The sequence below is a fragment of the Spermophilus citellus genome (assembly GCF_964194105.1).
Source record: "Spermophilus citellus genome assembly, chromosome: 11".
Classification (NCBI taxonomy): domain Eukaryota; kingdom Metazoa; phylum Chordata; class Mammalia; order Rodentia; family Sciuridae; genus Spermophilus; species Spermophilus citellus.
This window is the reverse complement of record NC_138192.1, coordinates 102,173,755-102,194,574: the sequence shown is the minus strand read 5'-3', so window position 1 is coordinate 102,194,574 and position 20,820 is coordinate 102,173,755. Positions and strand designations below refer to the sequence as shown.

Sequence of the window (20,820 nt, the reverse complement as noted above, 5' to 3'; positions counted from 1 at the left end):
AAAAATCAGTATTTCAGTTACTTGTCTGTTTTTCAGTTTAAAAAGTTCAATAGGTCATGCCAGTGATCAGAAAATCTATAAGAATTTTAGGGTACTTTTCTTAAACAGTCTGAACATGAGACTTTTTAGCTTTCTGTTTCACCACCAAGTTGGTTGAGACACTTATTTGTACTACTTTAATTTTTTAAAAGTGCTTTTTAGAAATAAGTTGTTTGAAAACCAACTAAATACTGTTAGACTCTTTGAAATTAGAATATTTGTCAGATTATAAGGAGATAGAATGCAGTATAAAACTCATAGTGCTAATAAAATCATAATGAATCTCCAGATTGGTACAATTTTCCATGCTAAGGTGGTCAGAACTGACAACATAATACAAATTTTAGTATTAATTGCATTGTGTGTATCTAATGGGTATATCAAACTGGCACTGAACATTTATAGGAAAATACTGTTCATTACAGGAGATACTTTCTAACCTCCCTGCCCATATAAGCACCCCTGACCATACAACAAAATTTTGGTCATTTTTTCAGTATTTTTGTAATCTTAGGCATCAGTCCCATGAGAAACATACACAAGGGCAAACAATTCAGAATAGAAATTAGCAGAAAGCTAGGAATGATATGAAATAACTGGCAGCATAGTTCAGAAATATGTAGGTTGTTTTGCTTCTAGATTTTGAGAAAATGTGTTCATGATGTTTACAAATTAAGGCATACTTATATGTCTGCTATTATGCTATTATATTTAATATAGGTTTTACCAAAAAGTAGAATTAGGTACAGGTTAAGTATGAGTCCTTTTTAAAAACTGTATTTGCAGGTAGGTTTAATAAAGAGATCCTTTTATTTTCAAAGATAAATTAATTTAATTGGACAATCCATCCATCCCCAGCTACTGAACTGATATCAATCTGGTTTGTTGTATTTGAGTGTGAAGAGCTCAGTGTTAATTATCAGAGAAAATTTTTTACATATTCATTATGGATTTACCAAAGAAAATGTTATTGACCAAATGTAATTTTTAAAGCACCTCTTAAGGAATAAAGCCCATCTGACCTATACATAGGATTGCATACCCTGGGGAAAATATTAAAAGATTATTTGACCTGGAAAACAAGTATACAATAGTTATAAGATTCCAATTGAGGTTTTCTTATACCAGTAAGATTTCAATATTCTGGCAAAGTACTATTTTAAGGCACACTCCAAATATTATTCCTCATGGCACATTTTCACATTTCCTTAAATAAAACGAAGGATTCGGCTTATCAGTATTGAACAAAAGGGGACATTATTAAAATTGGTACATTGTGTGATATTATAGTTTTTAAAATGTGGAGGAAATTGTGGAAATGCACCTCTTTCTTTGTTCAGTGGTAGTTATTTCTAATAAGTAGGATATTGGTTAAACTGGTATGGTTTGTTTACAAAATTTACGTACATGATCAATTTTTTTCTTTGTATAAAAACACTGGTTTAAGAAAAGCTAAAATACTAATTTTTTAAATGTATAGATAAAAAAACTAAAGGTTTAAGTTGTTAAATGATTTTTGAAATCATGAAATATAATTGTAAATTAACTGATGTTCCAAACAGGTTCTATGTGTATTATCTTTTCATATATCAAAGTAAGGAATGTATTGATCAGCTATCTTGGAAAGAAAAAATTGGCTTTCTTATAATGATTGGTGTTTTTTTAAGTTTTATCTGAAATCACTCAATAATCTCATAATCTGAATTGACAGATTATGTTTCATGTGGTGTTTGAAAATATTTGTAATAAGTTCATCTACTATTTTACATTGAATCTTTTTTATTATTACACTAATAATTACACTGGCTTTATATTCATTTTAACTGGCTAAATGAAACAGTTTTTATGGTGAAGATTATTTTCCCACTGTTTTTCTCAAGATAATTTGGCTTTTCTGACCTGCAGTTTCTGAAAGATTTTTACTAGTATGGTTTTATATAATCTGATCTCTGTAGCAATGGACAAGTAAAAAGAAATATCCACAAAATGTTTGTTTCATAAAAGGATATGGGATGTTATAGATCAGCTCCTGTTTTGTTGTTTTACCCAGCCTCAACCGATAGCTTGGAATAAATTTCCCAAGTATTCAGAGAATGAGTGCTGGTGAAAGTTTAAATAGGATAGGCATGTAAAAATTAATTTCTGTTAAGTGATGCCCTTTCAATCCAAGACTAGTAAAAAAAAATCATTTTTCTTTCAGAACTAAAGGAAAAAAACTGCACATTTAAGATCATATTTACTGGTGCATGTAAGCCATTATCCTGTCTTACTGAACTGATTAATGCTGTTGATTGTTGAAATGTGAAATGTAGTCACTGTTGACCTTGTAAATATCTGCCAGAGATGAAAAATATTTTAAGTTATTGTAAATAAAGATGTATAAAATCCACTATCAGTCTGCAATGCAGAAACATAATCTAAGATGTTAAATATTGTGTTTCTTGAGAGATGTGTAATTTGCCCCTAGGTGTATCTACTTACATTAAGAATGTAAATTTTCTTTTGTACAGGATAAAAATATAGCTTTATTTGGCTTTTAATTGGATTTCCTGGGGTTGATTTTCTTACCTAAATAGTCCTTTCATTTACAAAAGTTCTTCTATTATATTTTCTCAAAGCATGAAATTTTATTCATGTAAATCTGAACCTTTATATTATACCCTACTAAATAAAGTAAGGCAATATATAAAACTTATTAAAATATGACACAATAAGAAACAACTTACAAAGGCAGGAATTAAAAGTAATACATAAAATATGTGCCATATGTTTCTGTATGTTATTTATAGGGATACGAGTTTAGCATTGTACTAATTTAAAGCAGCCAAATGTAAAGAAAGAAGTAAAATTAATTACATGATTCTTCCTTAAGATTAAACAAATCAGCTTTTCAGTGGAAGCACAACTATATCTAGTACTGAAAATATTTATTAGAAAATTTTCTTACGTGGGTCCTTATAAAGAAGAGCCAACATTATTAACAGTACCCTTTTACATAGACTCTGGTGTGTAAGTTATTTAGTCATCTTCTGCAACATGAATTTAATCAAGGGTTGAGGCCCATGCACACTTTTCCTTTCCCTTTCTTTATATGGACTTTCTAGAAAAATCTCTCAGCCTTTTTTTCCTGATGACTCTTATTCCTTGCTATGGACCAAAGCTTCACAAAAACACATTGGTGGTATTATTATTATCAATACAAAAGCTAGCACTTCCAAAAGAAAAAACTTTGAGACCTGAAAGTGAATTTGACTGGATCTGCATTTGTTAGAATGAGATTCACCAGTTGGCAGTTTCAATGTGTCCTTTTTATTAGAAATGTTGTTATACTTGCTCTTTCAAAATTCTAGAATATTCACAAAAAATATGATGGTAAACATCATTTTCCTTTAAGGTACTGTAGTACAATCATGACATTAATAAGACAGTGGAGGCACTATTCCTCCACACACATCCAGCTCTCATCCAGGTAGATCAACATATTTTACGGTCCAAAGATTTTTCATATTAAACACCAAATTACTGAGTGCCAGGAACCATTTTAAACAATTTAAGGAAAATACAGTATTAATACAATAGTGTCAGATAAGTACTATTCTTCATTTCCTCAAAGTAAATCAGAATTTTAAGAAGTCTACTGACACAACTGTTTTTAAATAGTGGCTTTTATACACACTAGAGCTCTATTGAGAATTATTTTCTAGTTACCTCTTAATTACCTATTTTTAAGGCTCACTATGCCTAATCTTTCACTATTTACTTGATGAAGTCATCTTTCATGTGCTGTATGGAGGCTCAATGTTTCACTATTTCTGGTATAGGACATACTTAGAGAGAAAGTAGGTTCTGAGGCCACATTCTTCTATTCCTAGATACAAGTAATGACCTACTGAGCCCTTATCAAGTGTGCACTAAATGGTAGGTCATTTCATATATGACTAATTGCTAGTATATGGGGAGCCAAATTAAAGCTCCTAGTTTTCCACATAACTCCCTCCCCAACACAACTGTTTTAGGATGATTTTTTATTCCTAACTCTCAGTTGTACTGGTGGTACAGTCTAGATCCTCTCAGGTTCACCTTGTGAATTCTAATTCCTCCACTAAGTATGACAAGATCTAGAAACTAAGCCAATCCTCCAGTTTGCCAGGAACAGGCTGCTTATTGATTGGGGACTTAGGGGTACTTTTACCACTGAACTACATCCCTAGCCTTTATTTATTTTGAGACATGGTCTTACTAAGTTGTACAGGCTGTCCTCAAACTTTTGATCTTCATGCCTGAGCCTACCCAAGTTGCTGGGATTACAGGTGTGTGGCCACCACGACAGGCACCAAATACTATATTTCTAATGCACAGAAAATTATCTCATTCTTTTCCGTAGTGCTAGGGATTGAACCCAGAGCCTTGAACATTTACTGAGTTACACGTCCAGCTCTTTCTTTCTTTCTTTTTTTTGGTTGTTCCCTCCAGCTAACCAAAATGGAATATTGAGATGGCAAGGCTACCATCACTTTTCTCAACTGAATTCCCTACATAGCTGCCAAATAGTGTGACTCCATCTCTTCCTTAGCCTTCTTAACTTCCCTATATATAATGACATTTCAATACAAATCTGACCAGTGCCACAGGGACCGACTAGCCCTCCATAATAACAGACCCAACTCTTAACCACTTTACACACTTGCTATGTTGATTTGGACCTTCTACATGGAAAATGTTACCTTTCCTTTATTTAGCCATCAGGTTGTAGCTTAAGCATCTCTTTCTTCAAAGAATTTGTTCCTGACTCCTGCTAAGTGTTCCAATAAACACTGCACTTCCCATATTGTAGCATGTTTCTCAGTATTATCCCTTCATCATCTCCTCGTGTAGTAGCTAGTGTGAAGGGAGAAATCGCGTTCGTCTTCTGGGTACGCAGGGAACTCTAATGTTGTTTTGAATAATGAATGAGTTCAAATGACACAGTTCTGTTAGTAATATTGTATGTATCCTAGCCAGGTTCGTTCCCTTTCTCCCTCATTTTCTTTTTGTTAGTTCATTCTATTTTCCGCGCCTTACCGTCATATTAACTGTCTGAGCCCATCTCCCTTTCCAGTACTCAGGCCCTACTTTTTACCTACCGCAAGCCCTTGATATGAACGAGATCCTACCTTTTAGGCCAAATGAGAAAAAGTTTAAAAAAAGAGAGAGAGAGAGAATCCATTTCTTTATCCTTTTCCTTAAAAAAAAGATAGCTAGATAAATCACTAAGACTGCCACAAGACACACAGGAACCGTGCAGCCGGTTGCCTCCACAAACTTCCTCAGACCCAACGGACACTTCCTTCTTTCCCCGGAAACGGAAAGATGAAAGGAAAGCCCCGGAACATTGTGCTTAGGGATTCGTTTTTCCTCAGATTTCCTGATGGGCAAGGCCTACTGGTAGGCGCCGACTGGTTAACATACCCGTCGTTCTTGGAGAACTCCGCTTCCTATTGGTCTGGCAGGGCACCGCCCCCTAAGCAGGGCGGGAGATTCGGTGTGCAGCGCGCAGGTCTCCCATCCCCCAGACGGCCTCTGGGGGTCTTTGCATTTACCTGCTCCCGCGCGGTTTGAGAGAAGTTGGCTTCTTGTGCAGTGGGTAGTCTCCTTTTCTGCGGCAACGATTCAACAGAATTCTGTGCATCAGTCGTGAAGCGGCAGGAGCCGCTCCTATTTGAGACCAAGCGGGGCTTTGGGCTTCGGAGTAGCCTGCCTCTCTTTTCTGCTTAGCTTGGAGCTTGTGAGGTAAGTTCAGGTGCTTCCAGTCCCGCGGCCAAGCTGAGGCGTCCGCGTCCTGGGTGGCAGTAGCTGGTCTCCGGGGATTCCCCTCAGCACTCGGAGATGGATCGTTGCACCTCCCTCTTTACCGTCCTAGGGCTTTAGAACCAGGGGCTGATGGAGCGCAGCCAACTGGTCAGTGGCGGGAGGTTCAGGCCCACTGGGGTGAGAGGTTCGCACTGGGAAGACTATTAGTCTTCTCCCGTTTCACGGAGCCCTCTGGTTGGAAAGAAAACTGTAAAGATCTGTAACGAAAGTAGTAAAGTGCCCCGTGAGATAAGCCAGTTCGAGAAGGAATATATCGTGTTCCCAAACTACCACTGTAGAGAGCTTTCGATGTTATCCCTGCTTGCATAACCAAATACTAATTGAACAGTCACCTTGTGACAGTGCTGGGTTGTAAAATGTTGATAAACTAGGATATTTTGGTAGAGCTTTTTAAATTAAAATTATGTTGAAACATTATTTTTCATTTTACTGTTGAAATAATAATAGAACCATTATACCTTCCCCTAGTTAAATTGCAATCTGGAAAAAAATATTACCTTTACTCTATTATATTGTGCAGTGGTTCTGAACACCGAATGCGTATCATTCGTCACTTATTGATCACTTTTTCTGTGGAATGAAATATAGAGACGTGCAAAAGACCTGCATGCTTAAGTTGAAGCTTAAAATAAAAATACTGATACCAATAAAAAAGAAAAAATAAAATAAAACTACTGATAATAGGGAAAGTTTAATGAACACTTTACTAGGCATGTGATCTCATGATAGAGCCATAGTGTGGAGGTGAGATTAGAACCCGAATTTATTGGATATTAATTTATTAATTGTTGCTTAATTGCTAATCTAAACCACATTTTCTGTAAAAGGATTACATTTTTAAAAAATTGTAACAAGTCCTTTATTTGCTCCCATAGGAGAGTATATTGCTGTTACCACTTGTGCTACTGTATAATTGACCTATAAACATACCAAGCAGTGCCTTGAAGGGTCCTAGATGACCTCCAAGCATATTTACATTTTATTGTGTGATTATTGGGTAGTGGTTTTTTCAGGAACTGTTAGAAAGAGCTCTAGAAATTTCAGTTGTGGTGACTTTGTACTACATAAAATGGCTTAAATCTAGATTAGGCAATTATAAATGCATTTGGCTGTGAACAATACTGAGGCTTTCTCTGTTGAGTAATTTTTTATTTACATACCATAGGAAAATTGCCTAGGGCATTACTAAATTGCTTAGCATATTTGTTTATATATATATATATATATTTATTTATTTTTTTTTAATTCACCTCCCCCCCCCCCTTTCTCTCTTTGGAGATGGCCTACCTTCTTCCTTAAATGTGTATTCCTTCCTTTACCTCCAAAGCTTTGTACTTTTGAGATAGCCCATGTTCTCCCTTGAATGTACCTTTGCTAAATAAACCTTTGTCTTAAAAAAAAGAAAGAAAGAAAGAAAACCCACTCCCACTAAAGAACTACTAAGTTTTTGCTAATAAAGAATTATGTAACAGACCTTACTGTTTATTTTTTTCTTGGATTGCCACAAAAGGCAGAGCTAAAAGTTCTTTGCATGATTTTATTTTTGCTTTTGTTTTTGTATTTTCCCTAATCAGACTCATTTGCTTTATTGTATTCGCTCATTGTCACTGATAAAATCCTTTGTAGAACACTGTAGTTTGAATTAAAAATGTAGATTATGCTTTGGAGGACTGAGTGGTAGAACTACTGTTGTTTAACCTGATGATCTGGAAACTCAGAAAAACAATAGAAGTTTTTGCATATTAGAAGCACTAAAGTGGTAAAATGATTAGATGTATTATGGATAGTTTCTGGAGATCAAGGAATAAGGAATAAGGGTAACAGATTTTCATTCAATGGCAGTAGAAGTATATGGTATAATAGGATAATCAGGAATTTAGGAATTGGTTAGAGATGAGTTTCATCCCTGAAATATTTTTGTACTGTGTGAATTTGGTTGAAAATTTAATACCTCAGTTTACTTATCTATGAATGGTGAAATTATACACATACAATCTATACCTGAAAGAATGCAGATTTAATGAACTGGTGTATGTAAAAGTGCCTAATACAATACCTGACATACAACTCCTCAAAAAAACAAAAAAACCTGTTTATCTTACACAAATATCATGTAAATGCATTAAGCTTTTTTCTCTAATTCCCCCATATTCCCCAGAATAGGAAGCAGTATCATTACTAGAAAAAATTGTTCAGGAGGATATATTTTACTAGAAGTGGTTATTATATGAATTATGGATGAAATATTTATGATCTTTACTATAACTCCATAGAGTTATGAAGATAAAATGAGAATGCATGTAAAGCATGCAGAATTATGTCTAGAAAGAATAAATGCTTAAATTTTTTTTCCTCACCTTTCCAACCCAAATGCACTCAAGTCTCTACAGCTCTTTAGCTAAAATAGTAATAGTCATTTTGACATTTATCTGCCATCAAAAGAACTTTGAAGAACATTTTCTATTTACTTGTTTTTCTTATAACTCAAGGATTTCTGTGTTTTGCCCCATTGCTTTTGTTTTCTTGTTACCTGACCCTGAGTGAGTTCTTTTTCTAATTACAGGTGACTCTGTCTGCATTTTTCAGCTGCAGAACATGTAGTAGCTTAAAAGGTAAATGACACTGACATAAGACATTTAAGTGTGACACTTGCCAAAAGTAAGCTTAGGAACATTTAGCTGTCTGCATGCAACTAACTAGGTCATGAAAGAGAGTCGGTAGTTACTTTTTCAGAAGAAAAGGAAAAATAGGATTTTTAAGAAAGTGGAAAGGAAAAATATTCAAGTTTTGAAACTAAATTTTGTCAGAATAGCCAGAGCTGATAAAGCTTTTGCTTGCCACACTGAAGTTTGTTCAGTGAATACTGACTTTAAGTTGCTAAAGAGGTTCATATTTACTGTTTAGTTTGCAAGATGCCTAGAGAACCATAGTTGGGATCATAACCTGCTTGGATAGCATGTAGTAAAAGTAAAGAGAGGGATGGGCTGAGGCTCAGTGGTAGAGCACTTACCTAGCATGTATGAGGCCCTGGGTGTGATCCCCAATACCGGGGGCAGGGTTGGGGGGATGGTAAAGGGAGGTACTTGAAGATTCTTTGACTAAGGGTTGGTGTACCAATGAAGTATCAGATTTCCCCCAGTGGACTCCACCTTTCTAATGAACAGATAGTAAAATCCACTCTTTTTTCTAAAATCTTGTGTGTTAATTGCCTCGTTTCTGTTAATATGATTGTTATATAGATAGGTTAGGTCTTTTCTTTACAAGCAGAATATTTTCCTTATATATTATATAATTATATATTAGTTACCCTTGTTATATATTAGTTACCCTTGTTAGTTATATATATATTGGTTATATATTAGTTACCCTTGTTAGATTTTTGGTTCTTCTCAAATTACAGACATCTTTCCTCCTCTTCCCCTATTTTTCAGATAAAGAATTCAGTTACCTACAATCACAAACATAATGATATAAAATAATGCATAAAATATCTTGTCTTTTTTCTACTTTTGAGAAGAGGTCTTGCTGTGTTGTCTAGGCTGGTCTGGAACTCATTGTATCAAGTGATCCTCCTGCCTTGACCTCTTAAAGAGGTGGGATTATAGGGGTGGCAGGGCTGACTCCTTACTTTAGAAGAGTTTAAAAATGTTATACATGTGTTCATTACATGAATTTTTTTTTAATTGACATTGAACCCAGGGGTGCTTTACCACTGAACTATGTTCCCCTTTTTAAAAAATGTATTTTGAAATAGGGTCTCGCTAAGTTGCTTAGGGCCTTCCTTAGTTGCTGAGACTGGCCTTGAACTTGTATTCCTCCTGACACTGGGATTATAGGTAATATAATGCCTGGCTATGAATGTATAATTTATATGGCAGATGGCATGAATTTTTGGTCATATTGATTTATTGCTTTTGTTTAGGTTGGCCATGATGAATAAACTGGAATTAAAGGAAGACAAGATGCTCGAGGTTCAATTTGTGGGAGATGATGATGTTCTTAATCACATTCTTGATAGGGAAGGAGGTACAGAATTATTATACAGTTGAAGAGATGCTTATGGATTATTTTATTTTAAAACTACTTTAACATTTTATAACATGAAGTATTTAATCTAGTAAGACTAATTAAAAATTGTTTTGATTTTTAGTTTCTTTCTTTCAGACTTCCAATCGAAATTTTAAATAAATAAATAAATAAATAAGGCCATGTCTAAAATGAGATGCTCAGTGGTAGTAAATAATAACTACCCTTTGTAATTTAAAAGATGAGGTTATTTTGATCCCTCAAACACTTTCAAGGTTTTTTTTTTTTTTTTTTTTTTTTCAATTCAGTTTTATAAATTCTGGAAGAATGACATTTTTTCCCCCAGCTTTTAAGTAATGATTATTTGAGTAGTACAGTTTATTTACTTATTTAAATGTAATATTTAGAAAGAATTTATTCCTGTCATGTTCAAATTCTTTGTATATTTATATAGGTACTAAATTAAAGAAGGAGAGAGCTCAGCTTTTAGTCAACCCCCCAAAAATAATAAAGAAGCCAGAATATGAGTTGGAGGAAAATGATGAAGAAGTCTTAAAGGATCAGAACTATGTGGAAGTTTTGGGAAGAAATGTTCAAGGTATTTGCTTAAGGGGAGAGGCATTTGTTTGGGGAGATACACACTCATATTTTTGCTCGCAACAGAAATTGCTTTGCAGGATACACAGAAGTAATCTAGCAAGTTAAACAGTGGTTTACAATTATATCTCTTGAAAAGTATATCCTTAAGAGTTTTTTCTCTGCAGTTCCATTTTTTTTAAATAACCAGCCTTATATTTATTTTTAGAAAAAAGCAATTCATAGACCAACCATTCTAAAGTTATTCTTAAGATATTTATTTTGTGACCCCAGCCCATGCATTTTTAACTTATTAAAAGTATTTTATAAAGCAAGTCACTTTGTTGTTACCTTGATTTCCTTTACAGAAATAATCAGAAAGAACATTCTAAGAACTAGTGTTATTCCAACTTGGACATGTTTATATTGTGGTTCTTTTAACACCTAAATTAAATTCCTGACAGATCATACTTAAATTAGACTTATATTATAATTTAGTTAGGGTTCTTCTGGGCACAAGGAACACTAATCCACACAAGCTGACTTAAAAAATAAACATAAGGGGGCTGGGGCTGTAGCTCAGTGGCAGAGCACTTGCTTATCATGTGTGTGGCACTGGGTTTGATCCGTAGCACCACATATAAACAAACAAAGGCATGCTGTTCATCTACAACTACAAAAAAATTAAATTAAAAAAAAATAAACATAAGGAAAGAAATCAGTGTCATTGGTCATGATGCATTAGCTTGACGATATTAAAAATGGAGGAACTTTGCTCTCATAGGTCTCCTATTTTCCCTTGGGTCATCTCTATGCTTCTATCTCTGCCAACTACTTCCCTCATGCATGTATTTTTCACTATTTCACATAAATGCCATCAGGACTACCTTTTACCTTTCTCTCACTTAAGTCTGTTGTGCTCCTGTTTAGTTTCCAGTGTTAAATGACTGTTTGTGTTTTAGTTCCCCCATTCTATATTCTTAAGAGTGGATTTAGTTCAACTCAAAGAGCCACTGCCCTTCATTAGGCTTAGTGGGTAGGGTAGAATCTCCTATTTGTCCCTAATTTGAAAATCAGTATTTTGTGGGGGGCATATTCTGATGAGAACTTTGGATTCTCAATTACTTATTATGCTAAAATAAGAAGATTGAAAACAGTATTCCAAAAGAGAAACTTGTTTTTATTGTTTGTTTGTTTTTGGTGTTGGGGATTAAGTCCAGCACCTCACACATACTAAGCACATGCTTGATTCCTGAACTGCTGCACCCCCATCCCTTTGAATTCTTTTTTTTTTTTTTTTTTTTTTAGTTGTAGTTGGACACAATACCTTTATTTATTTTTATGTGGTGCTAAGTATTGAATCCAGGGCCTCACACATGCTAGGTGAGCACTCTACTGCTCAGCCACAACCCCAGCCCCAACCCTCTGAATTCTTAAAAATCATTTCTTATTATAATGGTAGTTGAAGAAACAACTCTTTCAACTTTCTCCACATAATAACGGCATCAGGCAGGGTGCAGTAGTGCACACACAGCTATAATACCAGCAGCTTGGGAGGCTGAGGCAGGAGGATTGCAGGTTCGAAGCCAGCGTCAGCAATTTAGTACAACCCTATCTCTAAATAAAAAATTTAAAGTGCTGGGGTGGTGGCTCAGTGGTTAAGCATCCTTAGGTTCAATTCCTGGTACCAAAAATAAAAATAAATAACAGCATCAAAAAGTGGTATTTAGAGGCATACTAGAGTAAATGGATGAGGATGTTCCAGACCAGAAGTTGCCTCTGGGCCCTAATCTACCCTTCACTGCCAGCCCTGACTGGCATCCTCAAAAGGCTGAGAGGATTAATACCCTGCATATACGTAAACAATATCTTTTATTGCTGTATACTTGTTGAGAAGGCTTGCCTTAATTTTTGTCATCCCTCATATTTTATTTTTCTCCTAATCATTTCGATTCATGGAACTTAAAAACAACTTATACGCTATTTATCTGTTTATATACTGTGACTCTTTGGAGGGCCACAGACCACTTTAATAACAAAAGATTTTTTTCCCTCTACTCCTCCCTCAGTAAAAACTAATTTTAACCCTATTGGGAGAGGAAGTGTCATTGTCCCTGTTGAGAATGGGTTCTTTAGAGAACATGGAACTTGTTAACATTTTGATGTGTATTTTCTGTCTATACATCCTTGGGCACACATAGACTTGGATTTTTTTTAATAAAATAGTTTGTAACCTAACATGCTTTTTACAATTAGTAGTGTATCATAGATACATGATTCTGTCATTAGACATTCTTTTTTACACTTTTTTATTGATTGCAGAATCTGATCTACTATATGGATATGAAATAATTTAACGGTCACCTTTTGTTGGTTATGTGGTTATTTTGAATTTTTTACTACATTGCTATACTGAATCTTTAGGTACATTCATTATTATTATTTCCTTAGTGAACTTGCTAGCAAGGATTTTGCTCCACATACCCATTGGGCATGAACATTTTTTGTTCTGACATATATTGCCACGTATTCATTCTCCTGAAGTTTATATAAGTTACACTCATTAATCATAGTATGTTTTCCTAAAGATATGGTTTTAGCCCGTTTTGGTTTTTTGTGGGGAGGAATGAAGATGCTTATTGTTCAAAAAAATTTTTTTTTCTTAAATAATGAATCCTATGTGGCATGGAGGAGACAAAACAATGAAGTACCTTCAATTCTACTTTCTACTGTTCAAGTAACTGTCACAGGAGTTTGTATTGGAGATGCACTGAAAGCTATGAGAATCTTAGTGTGGGTTCTCTTAGCTTTCTTTAACCTAAAGAGTACTGGCCAGTTGTACAGACAAATACTCTTATCATAGGTTCTGTGTTGTTTTTTGGTTTATATAAAATAACACTTCAGATCAGTTACCTGTCACGTATCATAATCTCAAACTCTGTTGCTAGAGTCCTTTATTGTCTTTTAATACTTTCAGTGAATTGTAGTTTATTATGATATTTTATTACTTCATTTGAGAGAACCTACAATAATAGAGTTCTATGAAAAGAGTTATTGTTTGATATATTCCTGTTTAAAGGCCTCCTCAGATTAGATATTTTTCTGTTTCCTGGATAAGATTGTACTTTTTGGTTCTCTTGATTGTAGTAAAACAAATTTCAGCAGACCTAAAACCAGATCTCTAAAGAGTTTTTCTTTATTCCCTGTGAAATACAGTAGCAAGTACATTCTGGTATTAATTGTAGTGCTACAAACTCTCCAATGTAACAGTTTTGAGTCCAGCAAATGAAGCTTTTGTTTGGCTGTGGGCATGCACAACAGAATAGTTCAATCTTACCAATATAACTGATATTTTTGTTTGTTTCTAGTTGCTTGCAATCATAGGGGTAGAGAATGCTGTTCTAAACTGTAGCGAGTTTTCTATGTTTTCTACAGGGAAGAGGTAATTACACCTATCATCTTTTACCTCATTTGAGATACTAAATAATATGATTCTACATAATATTTTATTATATTCAGAAGAAAAGCATTTTTAGAAGACAGGAATACTTGACACAGAAACTTTAGAAAGAGTTAAAAACAAAAAACCTTTTCAGCAGGGACCCTCACTGTGGTTTAAATGTGGTTTGTCCCCCCAAGAGTTCATGTATTAGAAGTATCATCCCCAGTGTGGCAATGCTGAGAAGTTGTAGGCTCTTCAAGAGGTAGGGCCTAGTGCAAATTACTTTCATCAAGGGGGTGCTGCCCCAGAAGGGATGTAGTTCTTGTGAGAACCTGAATTAGTTCTTGTAAGAGCCATTTATAAACAAGTGAGCCTGTTTCTTGAGTTGCTCTCAGGCTTCCTATCTTGCCATGTAATTTCTACTTCTCACCTGGGCTTCCACTATGATACCATCTACCATGTGACAGAGCCAAGAGAATGTTCATCAGAGCTGAGTCCTTGCTGGGGCCATGTCCTTCAACCTCCAGAACTGTGACATTTTTTATTTAGAAAGTCCCCAGCCTTAGGGTATTTTGTAATAATAATAGAAAACTGATTAAGACAACCTTTAAATACATAATTAATTATTTCCCCTGAAGTATGACCCTCTTATAATCAATACACATCTTGACATACTTGACTTAATTCTCAAAGTTTACTAATTTATCCAGTCTGGAGAAAAATTATATTTGTGAATAGCATTTTTTTGTGTTAAAATTTATATAAGTAGGATTAGTCTGCTTTATGTATTTTTTAATATTTTATTTGTAAATACATATTGTTACATCGTTTTACAATGCAGTGAGAGGTATGAATCTTTAAGATTTTAGTTAAAGTGTTCTCTTTTTTTTTTATAAATTAATTTTGTCCCTTTTTCCTAAATGCATGTTGCACTTTCTCTTTCAGAATCCTTGAAAAATGGCTCTGCTACAGATGTTGGAAATAAAGTTTATTCTTTTCAGAGTAGAAAACATTCTGAAAAGATGGCTAAGTTAGGTATGTTGCTTTTCTGATTTCTACAATCATTCGTCTTTTCTAAGCTATATTTAAGGACATTTCCTTTGGTTATTATCCAATTACATTCCCTAAAAGATACCAAAGCTTGGGGCTGGGGTTGTGGTTCAGAGGTAGAGCTCACCTACCATGCATGGGGGGCTGGGTTTGATCCTCAGCATCACATAACAATAAAATGAAGATGTTGTGTCCACCTATAACTAAAAAATAAATATTAAAAAAGAAAAAAAAAGATACCAAAACTTTTCCTAAGATTTAGAGAATGAGGCATTTCCTAAAAGAATAATGTCATGTTATATTAAGCACGCTTAAGTTAGTTTTTTTCATGTTCAGATGTCTTCTATTCTGAGCTGAAACCCAGTCTTAATTATTTTCTTTTGTTCTTTGTACCACAATAGGTAGACTAGGTGTTTTCTTTCTTTCTCCCTGCCCCCAACAATAATAATGAAGTTTATTTTAAAAATACATATACATTAAAAGCTTAGAAAAAGTCAGTGAATGCCTTGGGTAATGGTGGGTTGCCCCCAAAAAATCACTAGAATGTTCCCCAGAATTCTTAATTCTTCCATTTCTTAAAAAATATTTTTTAAAAGTTGTAGATGGACACAACATCTTTATTTTGTTTATTTAGTTTTCTTTGTGATGCTGAGGATTGAACCCAGTGCCTCATGCATACTGGGCAAGCACTCTATCACTGAGCCACAACCCCAGCCCTACTTCCATTCTTATTACTTGATCATACTATAAAATTTAAGGATCGTCAGAATTTTATGACTTCTGAGAAACAAGATGGCAGCTGTGCAGTGTCAGAAATGTTTAGCTAAATAAATTGACCAGTCCACAAATATATTCTGAGCCCTTAAATTATCTGCAATGAAGGGGGTACAGAGAACAGATATATTTGTTTCCTTATGTTGGTGACAATCTAGTTTGGGATACAAGATATGTATGCACATGAGGAGGTCATGATTAATGATATTCCATAGTATATAAGTGGTGAATGTGTAGAATGCACAATGTATAGAGAAGTGGGAAAATCAAGAGCCCTCGAATATAATCCTACAATTCCCCAAAAAGCTACTTGACATTGAACAAGTCATTTAACTCTTGGGTTGGCAATGTTCTCATATGTAAAAGAAAGAGTTGCATTTCAACTCTAGTTTCTCATAAGAACCATCTCGGGATATTTTTAAAATCTCAAATCCTTTTCCCAGATATTCTTTTTAATTGTTCAGCAGTGGGTCCTGGTTATTTTTTAATAGTGTATTATAGTTATACATAATATTGGGGTTCATTTTGAAATATTTATATATGTATCTTAGGTGCTTAATAAATAATTAGGAAATGATGAGTGACTCAAATCACACAGGGTTGGATGTGGAAGTGCATGCTTGTTGTAATCCCAGGTATTTGGGAGTCTGAGACAGGAGGGTCACAAATTCAGGAACAGCCTGGGCAACTTAGCAAGAATCTATCTCAAATTTTTAAAAAAGGGTTGGGGGGGCTGGGTACAGTGGTGCACGCCTGTAATCCCAGTAGCTCGGAAGGCTGAGACAGGAGGATTGTGAGTTCAGAGCCAGCCTCAGCAAACTGAGGTGCTAAGCAACTCAGTGAGACCCTGTCTCTAAATAAAATACAGAATAGGGCTGGGGATGTGGCTCAGTTGTTGAGTGCCCCAGGGTCAATCTCCAGTACCAAAAAAGTAAAAAGGACTAGGATGTAGCTCAGTTCTGAGGCACATGCCTACCCTGTGCAAGGACCTAGATTTCATCCCCAGTGCATATATACACAAAGAGATTTTCTAAATTTTTTATTAAGACTTTGATACTGTACTTAGAAAATTTTATTTGTTTTATAGAAAAATATTTACATAAAATTGTTAGGAATGGTCTCTTCTAACATTTTTCTTAAAACAAGTTACCACCCATATGAGTTTATATGAATTGCTGATTTTCAGAGAACTGGACTATAATAAATTACATGTAACATTACCATTAAACTGTCACTTATTTTAAAACATTCTGGTGATGTATTTAGATCTTTTGAGAGGTCGTCATTTTTGAAAGCTTTAAGGCAAGGAAACAATATATATGAAAGCGCTTTGAAAATTAAGATTTATCAGTATATAAAGGCATAGGAATACTAAAATTAAGGGAATAATAATTACCCATTTGGTAAAATATAATAGTCATATTAAGAACACTTATGATTTATAATTATAAACTTATGTATATTTCCTTTTTTAATGTTTATTTATGTATTTTTTTTTTCGGCGGACACACATCTTTTGTTTGTACGTGGTGCTGAGGATTGAACTCGGGCCGCACGAGTGCCAGGCAAGCGCGCTACCGCTTGAGCCACATCCCCAGCCCCATTGTTTTTGTTTTTTGTTTTTTTTGGTACTGGGGATTGAAACCATGAGTGCTTTACTGCTGAGCTGCACTCCCAGTCTTGTTTTGTTTTGTTTTGTTTTTTGAGACAGGATCTCACTAAGTAACTGAGGTTGGCCTCAAACTTGTGATCCCCCTGCCTCAACTTCCCAAGTTGCAGGGATTGCAGATGTGTGCCTCCATGCCTAGCACCTCTGTATAATTTTAAGTGATGTCTTTTTATTCAATCACTGCAGCCAGTGACCCATGTCAACATTCAAGGTAAAGTAAAAATTACACTTGTTAAGTGTTGACATGGATTAGAGAATTATAGGAAGAAATCATAAAACCTGCGCTTCTGAACATAATTTGATCATTTACCAGTTTGTTTACTTTTTCTCAAAAATGTGATGAATATATTACTAATTTTGAACATAACATGATTCATAAAATAATTTACCTTAACTGATGTGTTTTTTATTGTTTATTATCCGTATCAAGAAATTAAACGTTTTTAGATGCACAGATAAATCTAAGTTATGTGCATGTTAGTTATCCACTCAGATAACTTCTACTCTTTTACTTAAGCTTAGTTAGGACCTATAGTTGTGATATTCTTTAAAGAATTTCTTTGATTCAGTAAGTACTGTTGCTTATATACTAAATATAACAATAGAATAGAATGTATTAGTATTTTATGGATAATATAATCTGTCATTTACTACTGAGTATAAATGATGATTTCATTTAATTGGGCTAACTTAAATATAAGGCTTATAAACTAAGAGTTAGACAGGAAGGTTTTATAAAAACTGTGTCCAGTGTGAGAAAATAAATGTAAACAAAAGAGCAAAGACAACTAGAGAGGTTAGGAGTTAAGCTAGTTTGAAGAAAGAGATAACTTCTGGGAAATTAAAAATAGAATCAGTATGTTGGAAAGATAATGTGCACTCCCATGTTCATTGAATATTATTCACAATAGCCAAGATATGGAATCAACCCAAGTCTCCAAGTATGGCATATATACACGGTGGAATATTCAGCCTTTAAAAAAAAAGAAAAGGCCTTATAAGTACCTTTAGTTATGCATTTCCTTTCATTTTGAATAAGGAGAACCACAAATTATGTGATTGACTTGGCTTGTCATAATTTTCTTTGAAAAACAAAATAAATAGATTATGTATCTCCCCTGGTCAAGTACCTTGTATAGCTACCCTTTACAGGATAAAATGCAAAAATCCTTAGATTGAGCTTTGCTTTACTTTTCCAAACATCATTATACTATTTTAAGAAATATATTTTCTATATGAACCCATACTGCATTTTTCTACCTATATTTATTCTGGAGTGCATTTTTTTTTCTTATTTCTAGCTACTAAGATTATAACTATACATCAAAATTATTTTAAGTGTAATATCTTCTCCCCGCCAAAAAAAAAGATGTTTAAGTAGGACCTTATAGTAGACTGATGAGAGGCGAGCCTGAAGAGTATTCATTTAATTTACTTACTTGTAGTGCTGGGGATGAAACCCAGGGCCTAGCACTTTTATTTTAAAATTTTCAATATGTTATAGACCAGTTTATTGTGTAAAATCTGATAGAAAAATGAAAATTAAAAGACACAGCAAATATATGCCCTAATTTTTATTTTAATTACCATACAATTAACATTTCATTTAATATGATCAGAACAAGGATAAAATAGGAACAAGAAAAGAATTATATAAACTGTATACAATTATTGAAAGGTGATGATTTTTCATGCTTAATATAGAGGAGAGGTCAATAGACTTTTTCTGTAAAGGGCTAGAATGTAAATATTTTTATCTTTTGTGGGTGAGTATTCAACTTTGCTGTTATAATTCAAAAGCAACTATAGTGCAATAAAATGAATGATGTAGCTATGTTCCAATAAAACTTAAAATACATGGAAGAGTGGATTTGGCCCAGTAGCTTATAGCTTATGGATCCCTAACATAGATAATCAGTAAAGTTTTATGTTTAACAAATGAACTTTTTTCTTGCTTAATATGTCTAAATGTTATTTTAATAACACTCATAGATGGAAAAAGGTTTTCAGAAGTAAATTGATGATAACTTTCTAAGCAATGTCAGCAAACTTAGGACTGACATATAGTCTCAAAATTCTTCTTTAATCCTTGATAATAAGCCAGATCCAACAATGTAACCTATAAAGTTATGGGTAGATTGAAATTCTTCTGGTGAACAAAGGGAGTCCAGATTTTATGTACTTTTGTGTGGAGGTTAACAAATTAACCTTAAAATAGCTTATGTTGCAATCAGTGTGTCAAGTTAAATGTACATGCATTTAACAGTACTCAAATGGTTTCCTGGTGTGTTCATAAGCTTGGATATTTTAGCAATATCAAATAATTATAAAAGTTTCTAAATATTTATTCTTAATTCCTAGGCTTATGAACTAGAAAGTTTATAGACTGGTGCTTGCCTATATACTACGTATTTTGAGAGTGCTAATAAATAGTATAGCTTAGAATGAGGAAGTTAGAAAAAAGAGTTACATTATTGCATTATTTAATTTTGGCCTTAGACCAGAGATTTAGAAATGTAATGAAGAGTATTCCTTTCAGTTGTGAAAAGGACATTATGAAAGAAATAATAGCTTATGGGAACATATTAGAGACCTGCCTCCCCTCTCCCCGCCCCACCCCCCCACCCCAGGAAAAAAAAAGAACTAACCCCATGTTTCAGCAGGTATGGAAAAATTGAGAAGGAGATTTGTATAAAAGAGAATAAGACAAATGTAATTTTGGGCAAAGTGAAGTAGTGATGGTATACATTTGGGTAGAGTAGGGCTTGACTACTTTCATCTGGAATGAATTTATTGATTAGAGGTCCAGATAGTAAATATTTCCAGCTCTTTGAGCTAGAAAGTTTCTGTTGTGACCACCCAGCTCTGCTGATGTAACATTGTATTGAGAAGGATTCTTAGGTACTGGCTTCATTAGGAAACTGTAGAGGTATGTTGATCATAATAGTGCAATGGTAAAGATACATTAAAGACTGCCACTGAAAAGAGTTTAGAAAGTGAACAGGTTGGACAGGACATACATAGATACTTCTTAATTTATAAGTAAAAGGTAAACAGTTAACAGGGAAAATGAATTTTATAAAGGAAAGGCTTGATGAAGGGACAAGTAGTGATATCCATGTTTCTAGTAGTGCTTGAAACTATTTTAAATAATTCAGGAGCAGTATTTGATAGTCCATATAATGAAGCTGCCATTCAGCAATCATTTGTGGACCTTCTACTATGGAGAACTGAGGATACCAAAATGATTAAGACAGTTCTTCACAGATTGGTGAGATTATACCTATTAATAGAAATACAAACAAACAAAAATTACTCGAGATGGCACGTGCCTGTAATCCCAGCAGCTTGGGAGGCAGAGATAGGACCATCATGAGTTCAAAGCCAGTCTAAA

The 20,820-nt window shown here is 34.3% G+C and overlaps 1 protein-coding gene across 4 annotated transcripts in view; it reads left to right on the top strand.

The window, feature by feature from the left end:
- Positions 1-5,553: 5,553 nt before the first annotated feature.
- ORC2 (origin recognition complex subunit 2) overlaps positions 5,554-20,820 on the top strand; it is a 43,575-nt gene continuing 28,308 nt past the window's right edge. The window contains exons 1-5 of one of the 4 annotated variants that reach the window (XM_081261648.1): positions 5,554-5,808; positions 8,453-8,501; positions 9,812-9,915; positions 10,370-10,513; positions 14,879-14,968. In XM_081261648.1, coding sequence (XP_081117774.1) covers positions 9,819-9,915; positions 10,370-10,513; positions 14,879-14,968 — 331 coding nt within the window. In that variant the 5' untranslated portion in view covers positions 5,554-5,808; positions 8,453-8,501; positions 9,812-9,818. The remainder of the gene's footprint in view (positions 5,809-8,452; positions 8,502-9,811; positions 9,916-10,369; positions 10,514-14,878; positions 14,969-20,820) is intronic. The other 3 variants (XM_081261649.1, XM_081261650.1, XM_081261651.1) reach the window with 3 other exon arrangements.